This window comes from Monodon monoceros, unplaced genomic scaffold (genome assembly GCF_005190385.1).
Source record: "Monodon monoceros isolate NGI ecotype Baffin Bay Population unplaced genomic scaffold, NGI_Narwhal_1 Super_Scaffold_3, whole genome shotgun sequence".
Lineage (NCBI taxonomy): Eukaryota > Metazoa > Chordata > Mammalia > Artiodactyla > Monodontidae > Monodon > Monodon monoceros.
Window position 1 is genome coordinate 66,233,950 of NW_021703780.1, and position 18,578 is coordinate 66,252,527.

The 18,578-nt window shown below is 57.2% G+C and overlaps 1 protein-coding gene across 1 annotated transcript in view; it reads right to left on the bottom strand.

Annotated features, from left to right (window-relative positions):
• Nucleotides 1–14,647: 14,647 nt before the first annotated feature.
• The window catches only part of POC1A (POC1 centriolar protein A), a 75,795-nt gene continuing 71,864 nt past the window's right edge, over nucleotides 14,648–18,578 (bottom strand). Inside the window, exon 11 of the mRNA XM_029243032.1 lies at nucleotides 14,648–14,851. Within this exon, the coding sequence (XP_029098865.1) occupies nucleotides 14,753–14,851 (99 nt within the window). The 3' untranslated portion in view covers nucleotides 14,648–14,752. The remainder of the gene's footprint in view (nucleotides 14,852–18,578) is intronic.

Genomic DNA, 18,578 nt, shown 5'->3' on the forward strand with positions numbered 1-18,578 from the left:
CTATCCACCCTCTCCCTGTCCTGCCCAGGTGTTGGGGCAGAGGGGGTAGGAGGTCAGGGCCCTGGGGAGCAGGTGAGAGAGAGGGCCACACCCAGGAAAATCAGAGAACAAAACCTGGCAGGATGGAAGCCAGGGCCTAGAAGATCTGGGAACTCCCCAAAGCCACCTGGAGAAGGTGGAGGGGAGGAGCGAAGAGAGCCTTGCCTCTGCAGGAGCCTCCCCTCCCATTCAGGCTCATTTTCTGAGCACCTGCCCTGAGCAAGGGAGTGTGCAGGGCAGTGAAGTGGGACCTCAGAGGGGGAACTAGACATATGTAATTCCTCTCTCCCTGCTCCCCACCCAGCAGTGACTGCAGGCCCTTGGCCAACCTCCCCAGGTGGACTCCCTGGGGCTACTCACTTGAGAGCATGCCTTTCCCAGCCACACACCAGCCCACTGGGGCCTGCCTCAGTGTGGAAGACTCACCACTCGGCCACGTTTCATCCCTGGCAGGCATTACTAGTCAATCACAGGACTTGCTGAACCATCCTCTGGCCTGAAAACCCTTCCAAGCAGGCAGGACCAGGTGATCAACTGTGGTAGACACGGGAGGTAAAACCTTGTTGCTAACGTCTCAATTCATAGCCAGACCAGCTATGCTTCTCTGTCCCCACCCCCAGCTCACTTCACTCTGACCACCTCCTGCTTCCTACTCGGTGCCCAGACACAGCACCCCTGCCTCCACACACTTCCTCATTCCATGCCCACCCCCGAAATTATCTCCAGCTTCTGAGGGGCCATGGCCTCAGGAAGCCTGCCCTGCTTAACCTCAGCAGAGTCTGCTCCTGCTCCGAGTCCTCCCCTGCAGGGCCCAGCATTTTCCACTCTCTACCCAGTGGAGCCTCCCCTCTGCGACTTCCCCTGTGTGAGCCTCCCTTCATCACTGGAGTCCCCCACGTGGTCATGCAGAGTCCTGGGGCCCAGCCAGGCCTTTCTCATGACCCCAACTGCCCTCTGTTCCAATCTGTCTTGGGCATGGGGTTCCCCTTAGAGTATGGGGGTCTGCTGGGCTGGTCAGCCTGGGCAAGTGAACATTTCAAGGCCTGCTCGGGGCTGGCTGACTTGGGACTGATGTCAAGCAGGCCTGATCCCAGCACAAAGGCCCTACCCCATGGCCCTCATGCCAGTGCAGTGTTCGCCAGCTCAGCCCCGCATTGCCCCAGTGTCCCCAGTGAGGTGAGTAGAGCAGGGCTTGTCTGTCCATTCTACAGATGAGAAAACTGAGGCCTAGGAAGGGAAATGTCTTGCCCAAGGGCCTGGCTCCAGCCCCAGCCAGTTACTCACTTACCCATGGGGCCTGGGGTGAGTCATCGTGGCCCAGGTGATGGGAAGGAAACACATAAACACGAGCAAGTGGGAAGGACGGTCTGGTAGGAGGGTGGATATGCCTGCCTGGGGCTCCCACACACAGGCCCCTGTGGTCTTACTGATCAGGAGCCCACCTGACGGTTTCAAGTCTTGTTTCCTTCTGGCCCCGTGTCCAGGCTTTGCACCAGCCCTGGGAGGGCTGTCAACTCATTTGACAGGTGGGGAAACTAAGGCCCATGGTTACAACCCCAGCTATGGCAGGGGACTGGGCCCCAGACTAACAACCCAGAGCTCCTTTCCCCCAACCCAGGGGTTTCCAGCTGGCTCTTACCTGGCTCCAGGCTCTACAGGGAACCCCTTGCTCTACCAGCTGTTTCCCGTCACTGGGGTGGAAGGAGGCCAACACTGCCAGGGTGGGGGCATGGGCAAGCTACTCGCCCCATAAGGAGAGGGGGCTGTATCTTGCACATAGCATGTGTGCTATCAAATGCTCTTTCTACTTCCATGGCTAATCCTTCCCTACCCAGAATCTGTCCACTTTCACTACACAGTCCAGGCCCTCCTATCTCTCCCGTGGACCATCTCCCTAGCCTTCTTCGCAGCCTCCCCAGCCAGCAGCCAGAGGGATCCTTTTTTTTTTTTGCGGTACGCGGGCCTCTCACCTCCGCGGCCCCTCCCATTGCAGAGCACAGGCTCCGAGGCTCAGCGGCCATGGCTCACGGGCCCAGCCACTCCGCGGCATGTGGAATCTTCCCGGACCGGGGCACGAACCCGTGTCCCCTGCATCGGCAGGCGGACTCTCAACCACTGCGCCACCAGGGAAGCCCCAGAGGGATATTTTGAGAATCAGACCTGGTCCTCCCCTGCTCTGAAGCTTCTCACCATCCGGGCACAGGCCAGCATGGCCCTCAGTGATCTGGCCTGGCCCCTCTCCCCACCTCCTCGCCTCCCATCAGGGTCCAGGATTCTCTCGTTGCCCAGCCCAGGCCCCTACATCATCTTGCTCTCTCTTCAGGGCCTTTGCACTCACTGGTCTGCTTGCTGGAGCCCTCCTGTCCTGGCTCTTTCCTTTGACTACCTGCTTATCCTTCCCCCCAAACCAGCTCATCCTCCAGAGCCGGGGGGGGGGCACTGGGAAGTGGGATCCCGCCTTTCTTCTGGACTCTGTGTTGTCAGCCATGAGCACATGGTCCTGTGATTTAAAATGCCTTTGGCTCTTCTCTGCCACACTGGAGGGTTCCAGAAACCTCTCACTTCCATTCTCCACCTGGGCCTCAGCCAGTCCTGCATGACCTGCCCAGAGTCAGAAGGCTTCTTACCATGAAGGGATGGCTCCCCGCTCCCACCATGGCTGGCAGGGCCTCATCCTTGTCCTTGGGCTGCAGGCCTCAATTTCCCTGTTTCAGAGAGAGCACTCCACCCCCAACTCTGGTGCAGCTTATCCTTCCTCTGCAAGTTGAGCCCAAACTCCCACCTCCTGGTGGACCCAAGGGTCCCTCAGGTCCCAAGCCTGGGTTCCAGTCCTGCATACCACCACTCTCAAGCCTGGAAGAGGGGCTGGGATGGGTGGGGGAAGCCCCATCTGCTGACACTGAGGTCATCCCTAGAGGGCCAGGAGAAACAGCTCAACAGCCCCAAGAAACCAGGCAGCTGGCTCTGATTTCCTTGGGGTTTGGAGGAAGGCAGAGGAGAGAGGAAAAGGACTCAGGTAAGTTTGGCTGGGCTGGTTCCCTGCCCCAAAGTCATAGGTCAAGGCGAGCCCTTTCCTCTTGCATGCCGCTCACCAGAATCTTTGCCCTGGGTTGATCTCCCCTCCATCTTATGACACTTTAGGGCTTGTGGGCAGCACCTCATGAGCCCACCTGGGGCTCTGAGGGATGGAAGCCAGGGCTTTAGGGGAGCAGGGGTCTTGGCTGCTGGCCTCTGGCCACCGTATCACCCTTGGCCTCCCACTTGAAGCTTCTGATCCTTCTGAAGCCACCTCTGCCAGGAAGGGCCTGGAGCCCCAGTGGTTTGAGCAGGGGTGGGGGGCAGGAGGGTGACTCGGGCAGGGATTCCCAGCCAGAGCAAAGGCAAGGAGCAATGATGGAGTCCGGGGTGGTGCCCTGGTCCGTCTTTGCCAAACCAGCTATGGTTTTTTGATTAGGAGAGCCAGCAGTGGCAGGCTCCTGACAATAAAGCCAATCCAACCTCTGAGGCTGGGAGGGCGAAGGGGGCTGGGAATTCCCAAAGCACCTGGCAGGCGGATGTGCCAGGGGTCTGGGCTGGGTCTGCTTCGGGTGGGCCAAAGGGCGGTGCCTGGTAGGTCTCACTGTAGCTGCCAGGCCTAATTGCCTCATTAGCATCTGCCTACTGCCAGCCTGGGCCTGTCTGGTCCCCTCCCCATCAGTCCACACAGCCGTTTTTCAGGAATTCCTCCTATAAGGCATTGATGGTGACAGTGACGGTGATCATGTGACCACGATGAGGTTGGGGAAATGGCCTGGGAACCAGCTGGCCTGGCCCTGACACAAGGTTGCTGTGTTGAGGCCTCAGCACTCAGCCCTATTCTAGGTTTCATGCCCAGCACCATCCCATATGGGCTCAGCTGTCCAGCGGTCGCCTGGAGCTCTATGTGCCATGTTCTCAGGTAGGCAGGCACGGGTGGCAGCACTAGGAAACAGTCTGGGGAACTCCCCTTCTTGATGTGGCCTCACCCAGCCCTATTCCTGCCAGAGGGGCACATGCCCTCAAACCTGGGATACTCCCTCCCTGCAAAGACTAGGGTCCTCTGGGAGAGAAGAGGGACCAGTGAACTCTCAGGGCTCCTAGTGGGGCCCTCTGAGGTTGTTACAGGGAGGACCAGGGATCAGCTCTGCTTAAGGCCCCCTTCCCACCTCCCTGCCCCTTGCCATGGCTTATGCAGTCTCCCATTAGAAGCCAGCACTGCCCTGACCCCCCACTGCCAGATGGGACAGCCCTCTGGCCTGAGCCATAGGGGTGGCTCCGAGACCAGGGCTGGTGGGGGTGAGGCATTGAGAAGGCAGTTTGGCCAGAGCTGGAACTCTCTGTCAAAACCTCCCCAGAAACAACAGGCCAGGCCCAAGAACTCAGGCTGGGGAGTGGCTGAATTCCCCAGGCCATGAGCACTACTGGGACACAGAGCTCCCACGTAGGAGGCAGCTGGAACCCTCGGATCTGGGGTGCTGCTGTGGACTTGGGTGGCCCCTGGAGGTGCCCCAGCCTCTTCATCTATAAAGTGGGGCAATACCTTCTGCCTACCCTAACTCCCAGGGGTGCGGGGCAGCTACGCAGGTTCTGCCTCGGAACTGTCAGAGGGAAGGGTCTCTTTCGCCTAAGGGGCTGGGCACAGACTCCCAACCACCCCCATGCACTGCAGGAGTGCCTTGGCCTGACACCTGTACCAGACGAGGTCAAGTGCTGACCACCTGCCAGACCCTGCGCTGGACATAGCAGGACAACCCGTTGTGGCCCTCAGATGACCAAGGTGTGAGTGTGCCATGTGCGTTGGGACAGGGCATGGGTAAGATGGGAGAGGTGGAGACTGGGGAGCCTGCCTGTAATGCTGACTCCACCACCGGCCTCCCCTCTCCAGGCCTGTTTCCTCCTCTATAGAATGGGGTACTGTACACCATGCGAGGCTGCTTGAGGCAGGAGGAAACATGCTGTGTGAAGGCTCCAGTCCAGGGCTGAGCTCATGTCCCCCTGCTGAGCCCTCTTATGCCTGGACAGTGAGGAGAGGGCCCCGGGGGCAGGCAGTGACCCCTGTGGGAAGGGGTCCTGGAGGGGAGGCCTGGGAAGGGGGCTTGTAAGCAGCTGTGCCGGGGAGTGTGGGCAGAACGGACTCTGAGCAGAGAGGCTGGCTCCAACAGGAAGAGAAACAGAGACAGAGGAGACAGCAACTCTTCTGAACCTGCAGCTGGTGGCTGTCCTGTCCTGAGGCTGATGTGGGGCCATGGACATGCCCAACACCCCATGGGGCAAGGCCCTGCCCACCAGCCTCATGCCTCTGCCTCTGTGTCCACCCCTGCCTACCTACCTGCCATGAGGGAGGGAAGCGGAGTCACCAGGCCCTGGCCCAGCTCCAGCCTGGTCCTACCTCCAAGTCTCAGCCACACCAGCCCCCTGCTGCCTCCTGCTCACCCTTCCTTAGCTGTCACCACCATTCGATTCCCACCCTTTGCTCAGACCCAGCAGACAACAGCCCCTGCTCTGACCCTCAGGGAGCTTTCCCATCAGGGGTCTTTGACCCATGGCTCCTGCCTCCTCAGGGCTCTTCCTGTAGAACTGTCCAAAGTGGGATCCATAGAACACTAGGCCCACCTCATAGAGAGGGTCATGTGGTCAAATGTCTGAAAAACACTGTGAACTCTGTGGCCCCAGCTGCATAGCATAGGAGTGTGTTAAAGGCTCTGAGAAGTCCTGCAGGGATATAGCTGGCTTAATTTTGTTCATCTGGCAATTCCCAAACTCTGGTGACCATAGCATCAGTTTTTTGCATAATCTCCACTCCCAGCCCATGGGACTGTGCACTCAGCCTGTCCTTCAGGAGAGAAAATAGCCTTGTCTTGCCCAGTGGCTGCTCATACCATGTTCTCTTCCCTGGACTTCCTTTCTCATTTTCAGATGAGAAGCTGAGGATCATCAAGTAGCTGCTCAGAACCCCACACCCTCCCTCTGGCCGGCTCTAGGCGCCCTGAGGTCTGCTTTTCACCAGCAGGTCCGACTGCCATCCCAGCCCGGCTCCTGGGAGGCTAGGATGATTAAATGGGCACTGGGCAGAGATGAGTCGGAGCCTGGCCAGCTTCCCCCAACCAGCACCAGCCAGCTCTTGGCCATGACCAGCTCCTGTGGTCTCTAGCTCAAGGCTGCACAGGGCCAGACAGGGGCCAGACAGGGAGGCTGGTCCTCTCAGCATGGGGGCTGTGGACAGGGCCCCCTCCTCAAGCCCAGGCCAGAGTTGGGTTACAAGCTCTGAGGGTCTCCTAATGAGTTCCACATGCGAGTGAGGGCCTCTGAGAGGAAATGGGAAGGGGCTGGGGGAGGGGGAGAGGGGCCTGAGAGGGGACTGGAAACATGTGTTTGGAGGAGGAAGCCAGGGGGAGGGGGAGTGGAGGGAAGACTCTCCCCAGAAGTCTTGTGCTCAGCCCCACAAGGTGGCTGCCAGGCTCCCAGCCCCTGCAGGAGGCCCCCAGGCCAGCAGTCTTGGGGGGAGACCCCTTAGAGGGCCCACTCCTCTCCAGGCAGAAAAAGCCCCAAATCCTTGGCCCTGCTTGACTGGGGTTCTGAGCCATTAGAGGCAGGATAGAACCAGGTGGGTGGGAGGGCCCATGGGGGCATGATGAAGCCCCTCCACAGCCAGCCAGCTGGCCAGCAGCAAGATCCTCATTCAGATCCAGCCCAGCTACCCCTACCCAACCAGAGAGCCCTGGATGCAGCGAGGCCACTGACCTGTCAGCCCTGACCCCCACCTTTGCCCCTCTCGGCTAGCGGGTGGGCAGGGAGGCCTGGCATGGGGGTTGGCTGCCCCACCCTCCCTCCCTGTCCAGTGGGGGCCATGCCTGGCCATTCAGATTGGCCTGGTGGCTGGAAGCCTCATTAGGAAAAGGCTGTCTAGGAGCCATGTTGGCATGTGGAGTGGGGTGTCCAATGAGAGAGACCCATGGTGGTTAGGGAGCAGACTGAGGGCCTCATGGGGTACAAAGGGTGTCCCTCCCAGGAACACTGGTTGAACCCCAGGTTTCTAGTCAGCTGACCAAGGCTGAGCCTGGAGTAGGCCTTGTAGTCAGCTGGCTGGCCTGTAGCATTCTGATGCTGGGGGCCCAGACCTTCAGCCCCCACCCACCTCCAGCCACCTCCCCAGGCCATGGATTGGAGCCCTGCAGGCACCACGTCTGTTCTTAGAGCTTTGTGTGAATTGTGAGAGCAAATCTTTCCTGCAGCCCTGTGAGGCCAGTACTACTCTTACCCCATGCTGTGGATGAGGAGGCCAAGGCACAGAAAGGTAAAGTCAGAGCGTTCCTGGCAGTAGGGACAGTAGGTACAAAGGCCCTGGGGCTGGAATGTTCCTGGTGTGTCCAAGGAATAATCAGGAGGCTGGTGTGGTGGGAGGGGCATGAAGGGAGGGTGGAGGGTGGTAGGAGATGGGGGTGGGGGAATGGGCAGGATTGAGTAGGGCCTCTTGGCTGTGGTGAGCATTGTGGCCTATACTTGAAGGAGGCTGGGGAACTGCTGGAAGGGGTTGAGCAGGGATGGCATTAACTATCTTACAAGTTTTCTTTTTATTATTTATTATTTTTTAACCTCACAGCTTAGCCGACTCTGGCTGCTATGTTGAGAACAGAGGGAGTGGGCCAAGGGCAGAAGTAGACCAGGCAGGAAAGGAACAGGCATCATCTCAGCAGGTCCTGGCTCCTTGTGGGGCTAGCTCAGGATGGCCTGAGTGGTGGGCAGATTGGAAGGGCTCTCACCTGACCTGCCCCAGCCTAAGCCCCCTTCCCTCACCAGAGGGGCCTCCATAGCTGAGGTTCCCCCAAACCAGAGGCAATTATCCCAACAGGAGCTTTGGGAGGAAATACAGATGGCCAATAGGCACATAAAAAGATGCTCAACATCGCTGATTATTAGAGAAATGCAAATCAAAACTACAACGAGGTATCACCTCACACCAGTCAGAATGGCCATCATCAAAAAGTCTACAAACAATAAATGCTGGAGAGGGTGTGGAGAAAAGGAAACCCTCCCACACTGTTGTTGGGAATGTAAGTTGGTGCAGTCACTGTGGAAAACAGTATGGAGGTTCCTCAGAAAACTAAAAATAGAATTACCATATGATCCAGCAACCCTACTCCTGGGCATATATCCAGACAAAACTAGAATTCAAAAAGGTACACGCACCCCTATGTTCATAGCAGCACTATTCACAATAGCCAAGACATGGAAACACCTAAATGTCCATCGATGGATGAATGGATAAAGAAGATGTGGTACATATACATGATGGAATACTACTCAGCCATAAAAAAGAACAAAATAATGCCATTTGCAGCAACATGGACGCAACTCGAGATTATCCTACTAAATGAAGTAAGTCAGACAAAAAGACCAATACCATATGATATCACTTATATGTAGAATCTAAAATATGACACAAGTGAACCCATCTATGAAAGAGAAACAGAATCACAGACATAGAGAACAGACTTTGGTTGCCAAGGTGGAGGCGGTTAGGTGAGGGATGGAGTGGGACTTTGGAGTTAACAGATGTAAGCTTTTATATATAGAGTGGATAAACAAGGTCCTACTGTATAGCACAGAGCACTATATTCAATATCCTATGATATGGGACTTCCCTGGTGGTCCAGTGGTTAAGAATCTGCCTTCCAAAGCAGGGGACATGGGTTCGACCCCTGGTTGGGGAACTAAGATCCCACATGCCACGGAGCAACTAATCCCGCAGAGTGCAACTACTGAGCCCACGTGTTCTGGAGCCCATGCACCACAACTAGAGAGCCCATGCAGTCTGGAGCCGGTGGGCCACAACTAGAGAGAAGCCCGCATGCCACAATGAAAGATCCCACATGCCACAACGAAGATCCCGCGTGCCGCAGCTAAGACCTGACACAGCCCCAAACAACAACAAAATTCCTATGATAAACCATAATGGAAAAGAACATTAAAAAAAGAATGTATATATATATGTATAGCTGAATCACCTTGCCATATAGCAGAAATTAACAACACTGTAAATCAACTATACTTCAATTAAAAAATATTAAAACTGGAAAAAAAGGAGACTTTGGGACATGTCTCAAAGGGCATGGGCATCCTTGTAGAACCTCACAAACGACCCTAGCACACCCCAACTGTGAAGGGAACTGGACCCAACCCCAGAACCAGGGCAATCCTGGGAGCAAAGGTCAACTTCAGAGTTACAGCCAAGAAGTCCCACAGCAGCAGCCCAGACGCGGGCCAGCCCAGGCCTCTGCAACAGAAAGCACCTTCTGTTTCCAGTTAGCAGGCACATGTGAGCTGCTGCCTGGAGGGTCTGGGAAGACTAATTACATTGCTTCTCTAGCTCCAAGTTCCAGAGGCTTCTGGGGGAGCCAATCCAGCAGCAGCTGTCATGGAGAATGATCCTGGGGGTGAGGGTAGGGGTGGGGGGTGTGCTGGCCCCGGGGAACACGATCAGCACTCCCATCCCAACCCTGGGCATGAGGGCATGTCCTCGGGTGGCTCTGGCTGGGGTCAGTTTGAGGGGCTCGGTGCAGAGGTGGGGTGGGGCACCACAGGAGCTTCTGGGGGAGCTGGATGGTTCCAGAGAGGCCTGCCAGGTCAAGGCAAGGCCCTGGGTTGAGCCTAGCCAGGGAAGGGCAGGGGCAGGGCAGAGATCTGGAAGAGAGGCCAGGTGAGCAGAGCAGCTGCAGGGCACCTGTGCCCTTGGCCAGGCCTGAGACCAGGAGAACAACATGGACTGGGTAAACGTGGGCCCCAGGTGCTCAGGGACGGCCACAGCTCTGAAGTCAGTCTCCATTCCTCAGCTGAGTCCACGTGCCCAGCTGAGGAAGGATGGAGATGGCCAGGGGCTGATGTCAGTATGTTGGCTGAGTGACACTGCTGACACGGGCCCAACTCCTGCAGGCCAAGCCTCTGCCCACGGAGCACCCATGAGAGATATCAAAGTCCCACTTTCAGGAACAGGCACTTGTGCCTGCAAGAGCAGCCTAGGACTGAGAAAGGAAAGCTGCCGGAAGATGTGACTTCCTCTCCTGCCCAGGTCCCCCGTCCTGACAGTGCTCAGATTTCTCATGGGTGGTAGGCGACAGTGGGGGCGGGGGGAGGCCTCCTGCTACAGGCATTGCCCAGGCAGAAGGGGCTCGAGGTGGCCTCACCTGAAGTGAAACCACTCCCCAGCCTGGCTCTGTAAATAGGGTCGGGGAGAGTGTTTCCACACAGCAGCTGACAGCGGAGGAGGGGCCGGCACAGAAAGCTTCCTCATGGCTTTGCCCCAGGCTGTCTGGCCTGGCTCCAGTCTCCTCTCGAGCACGAGCATGGCTGTGAGTGCCCCACGTTCTGGGCCTCTAGGGAGACTTCCCCCAGAGTGGCCGGCAGAGTGAGCCCGGGGTGCTAGGGCTGGAGGCCACTCAGCAACGGGACAAGGCCCTGTGTCAGGGCGGTGATGCTCACAGGAAGTGAGCAGGGGCCCGCCTGCCTGACACTGACGCCTTGGCAAGGTGGTTCCCTCCTCAGCAGCATGGGGCGCGGTGGGGTGGAGAGGGGGTGCTTGGAGAAAACCCCGGGGCCCAGTTCTGTCCCGCTTAAATGGCCACCCACCAGTTAAGGCTGGAGCCATGAGGGGCCCATCTTGAGCAGACAGTTTAGGAAGATGAGGTTAATGACAGGGAGCTGGGATAGTGTGACTCACCATGCTTGCGCGGGCTCAGCGGGCTGGGTTTCCGGGATTCCCAGCAATCACAAACACCCACCCGCAAGCCTGTGCTGGCCCTAGTGGCGGCCTCGGCCTTGGTGACAGCAGAAGACGTGGGCTTGGAGGGCTTGCCTCCTCAGGTGGGGCAAGGCTGTCTGCCGGCCCAACTCCCTCCTCACCACTGGGGATCCCTGTAGCACGGGCCACGGGGTCAAGAGACCGTAACCCTGGCCACCCAGAATTTCAGAGCCAGAAGGACTCTGGGGCCACCAGACTCCATCCCCATGGACATACAGGCCAAGTCCCAGCGAAGGGGTCGGACCCGCCAGAAGTCTCCCTCTAGTCACACACGGAGCACATTCTCCCTCTGAGCGCCTCACGTGCCTGATGAGACGGGCACTAGCTCACAAATGGTCTCCACAAGGTTACTGAGCTCATTCAAGGTCATGGAGCTAGCAGGGGGCAGAGCCGGGATTTGGACTCTGGTGGTGCCCGTGACTCCCAGAGCGACCCGGACTCCCCTGCTCCTCCCTCTTGCCAGCCTGCCGTCACGCAGCGCGCCCCCACTGAGATCATGGGACACAGGACAAGGATGGTGCTGGGCGGGAGAATGGCAGTTTCCAGGACAGGCTGGCTCGTGCTACTCAAGTCTCTGGAGGGACACAGGCCTGCAGGGATCCATCAGCACTTTGTCTGTCAGATACCCCTGGGAGTGGTGACTCAGTAATGAAGGGCGGCAGGCTTGCCATGGGCAGGGGTTGGACTCAGCTGCTGCCTTCTGGCTTGGTCTTCCAGCCCACATGACCTGCCTCCCTCAGTTTCTCCCGCAGGGAGTACAGATTCATCCCTGGAACCCTGAGGATCTGGCACCGGGTAGGTGGGGGATTGCAATTTAAATCTCAGACACCTGTTCTTTCACTTCACATGTTAGGAAAATTAGGGGATGAAGGGATGGGGGTGGGGGCTGGGAACTGCCACTGAGATGTACTTCCTAACAAAACTCCACTAACCTAAACACATCTTCCTAGCACAAAAAAAAAAAAAAAAAATTTGCAATTTGGTTTTCTGGGAGCTCAGTTACCAAAATCCAAAATTAGGAGAGATGACGGCTGAGCTGAGGCATTTACATTTCCAGGGGCTGCTTCTGAGCTTGGCAGCATGGGTGGGGGATGGGGAAGAGCCCCCGGCCACAGGGGAGCTGCCTGGGAGGGCTAGCAGGGAGTGTCATCTGGGGAGACGCCACAGGCCCTGTCATGTGGCCCTCAACTGGGCCGAGCCACCTCAAGCCCCGCTAGGCCTCCCCACTCCTCCTGTGCTTATAAGGGCCCCTCCCCAACCCCCCCATAGTCAGTCCTGCCTGCCACCAGCCCAGACCGTGTTGCCCAGCTCAGGGGCCTGCAGCACCTTCACGGGGGCGGGGCTTGGAACTGAGGCTAGACAGACAGTCCCCAGAGCGGTCAGAGCACCCTAGGGTTTTCTGTCTCCCTCCCGCCAGGAGCAACCTGGCCCCTAGATTCTCAGAGCAGTGAGGTCCTGGGTCAGGCCCCACATGAGCAAAAAAAGGAACTCTTTGGGGAAGAACATGGCCAAATGTGAGCCTGAGCCCTCACAGCTCTGCCTTGGCGAGGTCACACACACTGACCCCCAGGCTTGGAGATGGCAGGTCTCTGTGCTGCTTTAAAGACATATGCAGCTCTCCAAGAACCATCCTTCTCCCCAGTTCCAGATCTGTCTGGTGGCTCCGTCAAGGCAGGTGTGAGTGGCAGGAAACCCCTCAGGAGGGCTTGGCCCGGCCACTCGTGCAAAGCCCTCCCAGAAGCCCATGGCCACGGCTCTGGCCCGCCTCCATCTGGGAGGGTCCAGGTCGGATTGTCCCAGGACATGACAATACTGTCCTACCAGACAAGGGGTGTGCTGTGTGTGGGGGTGGTGGTGAGTACCCCTCTCCAGACTGTTTACATCTGACAATGGTGATGGGACTTCCAGGGGAAAACAGTATACCACTACCTCCCAGGCCACTTCCCAAATCCCTAGCAGACCCTCAAAAATCCTCATTTTCTCCCACAGAGAAAGGGAGATTTCAGAGAAAAATTCGAAACTTGATCCTGATATAAACTGAAGACACGATGGGTGGCAACCCTTGCCTGGCCTGTGAGCAGAGCTGCTACACAATGCCTTGGAGACCCTGCTCCTGTCCTGTTGCACCATCTGTGTCTTTGGAGAGGATCTCGCCTGGGCTGGCTGCTCGGATCACCAGAGCCCCAACACCTGGGAGCTCCAGCTCCACTGGCTGCAACACGGCAGCCAATGTCTCATCAGTGGCAGGGCAGCCAGCATGGGAGGGGATGACAAGCCTGGCCCCACAAGCTGTGTCCCCTCTGAGCAAGCTGACTTAGCATTGCCCAGACTCCCTAAAAGCCTCCAGGGACGGGGAGCCCATGACCTCCCGAGACAGCCAAGGGTCTTACCTGCCAATTTAGACCAGCAGGACTTCCAGGCTCTTCTACACACTAGCAGGGCCACGTGGGAAGGCTGCAGCAGGTTCCTGGGGGCCTCCAAAGCATCCTGAGCCTGCAGCCTCTTCCCACATCGTCCTAGAGGGACTGATGGGGGCGGGGAGCCACGGGCCTCTGTTGAGTACCTACCTCATCGCCACCTGGTGGGGTGGTTACCACCACCACCTGACACAAGAATCTGAGGCTCAGAGAGGTTATGTCACCACGTTGAGGTCACACGGCTCGACCAAAGGCAGAGCCTGAGGCCTAACTGCAGACTACAGCTCTCTCCCCACCCAGGTGGAAGAGGCAGCTCCTCCAGGCTTGTCGTTCATCGGTACTCAACATAGGCTGCCTCTTGCCAGCCCAAGCTCTTAGGCGTTCAGACTCTGCTCCCACCTGGAAGCTGCAGAGGCTGGGAACCTCATTAGCTGCTTGGTACTGACAGCTCCCGGGAAGATCTAACACCGCCCTCCCCCCAGGCCCCAGGGCAGGGCAGGTGTGTTGGAGGGTAAATACCTCTCTGGCTGGCTGGGCCCCAAGAAGCTGAATGCATAAGGCATGGACGACACCCAGACATATGGGAAACACTTGCCTGGCTTTCCTGCAAGGATGCAGCGGAAGCTGACTATGGAACCCTCACGAGCAAGAGGAAAGGCAGGTGCCTGAGGCCTCCAGGTCTCAGCTGAAGCAGCCAGCCAGGCCAGCCAGAGGGACAGGGTGTAGGCAGGGGCTCTGGCTGTCCTTGCTCCTCAAGACCCCGAACGGCTGCAAACAGGGTGTGCTGGGCTTCAGAGGTGATCCTGGCAGGGGCCCTCCCAAGAAGCCATTTTCATTCTCCCTTTATAGGTCCTGGGGATGGGGGGACTAGGTCTCACTCAGAACAAGCCATTTCACTGACAAGCTCCATCAAGTCCGTTTTAATGTTCAGTTTCCTCTGCCCTCATGCATGCAGAGGAGGAAGCCATCAGGCCCCAGTGAACATGTGTGGGGCAGAAATCAAGGCCACTGCAAAGCCACCCCCCTCTCCAGAGTGCTTGTTCCTGGGTAAATCAGAGACAGATGGGCCCACTTTGGGCCTTTTGTCAGATTTATAGGAAACTCCTGGCTCATCCAACCAATGAGTAGTCCATTTCTACGCTGGGAAAGGTCGGTGGGGGAAGCCAGTCATACGGTAGAAAGGTTCGTAAGGGAAAAGTGGACTCCGCTTAGGACTCCAAGGTAGCAAACATTTTCAAGTGGCTCCTTCACATTAAACTAAACGTGGTCATCTGTGGGTATGTGGGGCCTCCCACAGCCAAGTGGAGAGTCTCCAGGTGCGGACAGCTTGGGTGGAGGGCAGAGGTGCAGGACCCCTGGGGCTCTGGGATGGATGTGATTCCCAGAGTTGAATCCCCTTTATTTATTTACCCAAGTTCCCTAGTACAAATCCCCGGCCTGTCACCCCCCAAATCGACCGAGCTCTTGACTCTCGCTCCCCTGATCATGGTGGTGCTCTCTGCATGATTAGCTGCTGGTTCTCCAGACACTGCTTCAGCTTGTCTTCTGTCAGTGTCAACCGCTGCTCCAGGAGGGAGACTGTCTGCAAAATAAACGGTCAAGCTCAGGGGATGGAGGGGCCATTGGGCTGCCCTCAGGCAGTCCCGCTCAGCTGTCTCAGCCCGCTGAACAAATGCCAGCTCTTCCCACCCAGGGCTCCTTCCTGGCGCCTCGTCTCTGGTCTTCATGTCCACTCCTGCTGGTTCGGGATGGTTGTTCTCTGATGTTTGTTGGGCAGCGGGAAGGACATAGTGAGGGAAAGTAGGCAGCAGGTCCCCTAGTCCTCGGTCATTGCCCAAGACAGCCAAGGGTGAGGAATCCCCAGCCCCGGTGGTCTGGCATTTAGACTGGAGTTCCAGAGCAGAACCACTTGCTCATGTGGGCCAGGCTCTGTCCATAACCAACCAGAGACCGTCAAGCATCTCCATTCCAAAGGTGAGAAAACTGCATCCATGAAAGAAGGCGCCCCACCTGGGTCCTGCCCACACCTCAGGCCCTTTATCTCTACACCTGGAGGGGCTTCCCAGGCCCTTGAGCCCAGGAGGGCCTCTGCCTGTCTGAGTCCACTGAGGACCATTGCAGGAATGTGCTGTTTGGGGGTTAGGCCCTAATTCCCCAGTTTTGAGCCCATTTTCTCCTCTGTAATGGGAAGGATAATGCCGAGCTCACAGCAGTCCCGGAGACTGAGAGGTGACAGCATGGTGCCCATGTTGTCCACCATGACAATGCCTGTCATGTTGACTTCCAGAGGCAGAGCCTTTGCTCCCTGGCCTCTCCTGCATACCCAGCATGACAGCTGGCCTGTGAACCTGGCTTCCAGACAAGGCTGCAGAAAGCTGCCCCCTTCCTCTGGCTTTGGACAGAGCGTTGACAGAGGGGCAGTGGTGTCCAGGCCCACACCAGGCCCTGGGCAAGTCCACTGTGAATGAAGCAGGCTTGGTTCCTGTGCCATGCAGCCTACCGGCATCAGAAAGGGGTCAGATTAAGAAACAAAACTTTCTATTAATTTTACTCATTTGTGGGCTTTCCCAAGAGGTTTTGCCACCTTCCCTGAGGCTCCATGGAGGCTCTGGGCCTTGGTCCAGTAGAAAGGAAACTTTCCTTTCACATATTTAATAAAACATTGAAACATTTTGGGAGGGAGTTTCCCCTCTAAGACTGCTATAAATTTTTGCAGCATCCCGCATGGATGTCAGCCGCTCATGGAGGCTGCTCCTCCTGGCGGCTGGCCCCTTCTAGATGAGTTGGCCGGGCTGCAAAGGCTCTGAGCCCTGGGGCACAGGACAGAGCCTGAAAAGTTACTGCCTGTGGAATATGAACTGCACCCTGAGAGGTAGAGCTGAGCTGAAAGAGACGGTCACATTCCCCTCTGCTGGCCGGTCAGCCATGGAGGGGGTCTGCAGCTCATAAAAGTGGCGGCGGAAACAGCCCCCGGCTGGCCCAGAGCAGCATTCCTGGAAGTTTCCACTGGCTGCTGCAAAACTCACACTGAGCCAAGCTCCAAAATCATTCCTCATCCAGACTTTTTCCGATGGCTCTGGACTCCAGGCCCCAGTGGGGGAGCCAGCCAGCTTTTCCTCTTCTGCCCAGCACCATCCCCCTCCCAACACACACACACACACACACACACACACACACACACTTAAAATTTTTTTTTTCTTCACAGGGACAGAATTTCCAAATGTGGAGGCAGTGGGTGCTGGGCCAATGTCAATACCAGGGGTGCCACGCATTTCACGAGGCCTCTACTTAGTTCCATGGGGGGCCCATACTTCAGCTCGGTAGAAATATGGCATTAAATCTGATGATGTTAAATTTCTTTGAACAGAAAAGCATCGCTTATTTCACCTCCAGCCCCCTGAATGGAGGGAGGGTGTTGGGGGTCCTTCCTTTGGGAGCTATGAGGGGATGCTTCATAGCACGTTAGAGACAAACAGGCTGAAAAAAAGTCCACCCTTCTCAAACCTGCAGCTTCTCCCCTTTCCCAGGCAAGCTTCTGGAAGAGTCACGTCATCTCTGTGTTTGGTGTCCACTTTCCCTACTCCCTGCGCCCCCAGCCTACTCTGCCAAGATGCTCAGTGGCAGCCACCATCCAGAGATTAAGTCCACCCAGCTCTTTCCCGTCACATATGATCCCGTCCAAACCCCTTTTGAGCTGGAAGGATGGGCCAGGGAGAGGAGGACGGACACTTTGGATTTCTGTGCATTAGAACACAGTCTCTGCTTCACAAATTTGTCTTAATAATCCCATTCCACTAAAGCATGGGACCTCATTTTCATGGGAAACGGTTATCCCTCCTGATAAAGTGAAGCCTGGAAACCCTGATCTCCGATTTGCTGATATGCCTTCCCTCCACCAGGAAAGGGCTTCCCCACTGATGAAAAGGCTCCGATCGGGGAAGCCAAGTAGCAGAGGTCAGACACGCTCAGGGCTGGCGATGCACACAGCGAGAGGGCAGGCAGGCCGGCCACCTGCAGGGAGTCAGCCAGGCCACCACAGCGCGCGCCACCGCCACCGTGCTTCCCCAGCTGCTGGGGCCCCATGCGAGGAGGGAGCAGCATCGCTAGCAGGGACCGATTCCAGGCCATGTCATGTGGCTGTGTTTGCAGTGTGACCTTTACCTGTTGGTTCAGAGCAATATCCCCACAACCAAGTGTCAGGGGCACAGCAAGCCTCCGTGAGTATGTGCTGCCTCAGCACCCAGAGGGCAGAGCAGAGCCCGCAGCCGTGCCCTCCTGAGGCTCGGGGCCACACCAAGCAGGCTGCTCGTGGCTCACCCCACCTCGCACTCTGGCCCAGCCCTGGGAATTCTCGTCCTGCTACATGGTGCCCATGCTCCCCAGGCCCGGAGACAAGGCCCGCCTGCCCTGGAAGGTGAGGAGAAGCACTGGAAAGGCAGACACCTCTGCAGTCCCTCTAAGTCCATGCTCCCAGCCCAGTCACCTTGCTTTCCTTTTATTCAAGGGTGAATGACCTGGTCCCAGCCTCTCACAAAGTCCCCAAGGAGTTGAAAGCTGGGTGTAGTGGCAGGTGTCAAAAAAGGAAATGGCCCTGCCTGACATGGGTGTCCGAGGGCCTCTGACTTAATTTTAAGTAGGGCGAAGGGAAACTGGAGAAGGGGCTGAGGAGTCTAGGGTTCTGGCTGCTGGGCAGACCTGTCTGGGCAACGCGTCTGGGAAAGACGGCCATTAGCTGGAACTCCTTCATTCTGGGGTCCAAACTCTTCCACAGAGAGGGCCCTCCTGTCTGTTGACCTTGGAGAAAACAGGCAGCTCATGCCCTCTCCCTGGCCCTGTGCCATCCAGACACGAGGTCCCCTTTGTAATTGGGTGTGAAGCCCAGACTCGAGGGAAGACCCAGGACTGGGTTCTGGGGGGGCCATCCTGATTCCTGACACACTCTGCTCCAGGGGCTGCTCGACAGCTGACACTCACGGAGTGCTCACAGCATGCCAAGCATTCTATTCCATACAATGACCCCTCAGGGTGGGAGCCTGTATCACCCCCATTTTTTCCGATGAGGAAACTCAAGGCACCAACCAAGTGATACTAACTTGCCAAAAGTCACACAGCATATAAATGACAAACCTGGACTGTGAACCCTGGTGGCCTGGCTTCAGAGTGCTGGCTAAGGCACCGGGAACTGTGTACCTTTGCTCTGTCCCCATCCACCACATATAAGGAGAGGCCTAACCTACTCCTTCCCCCGCCCCCCCCCCGCCCCCACCGCTAGCTCTGGCATCACCTGAGGGCTACTGGCCCTGTGACCC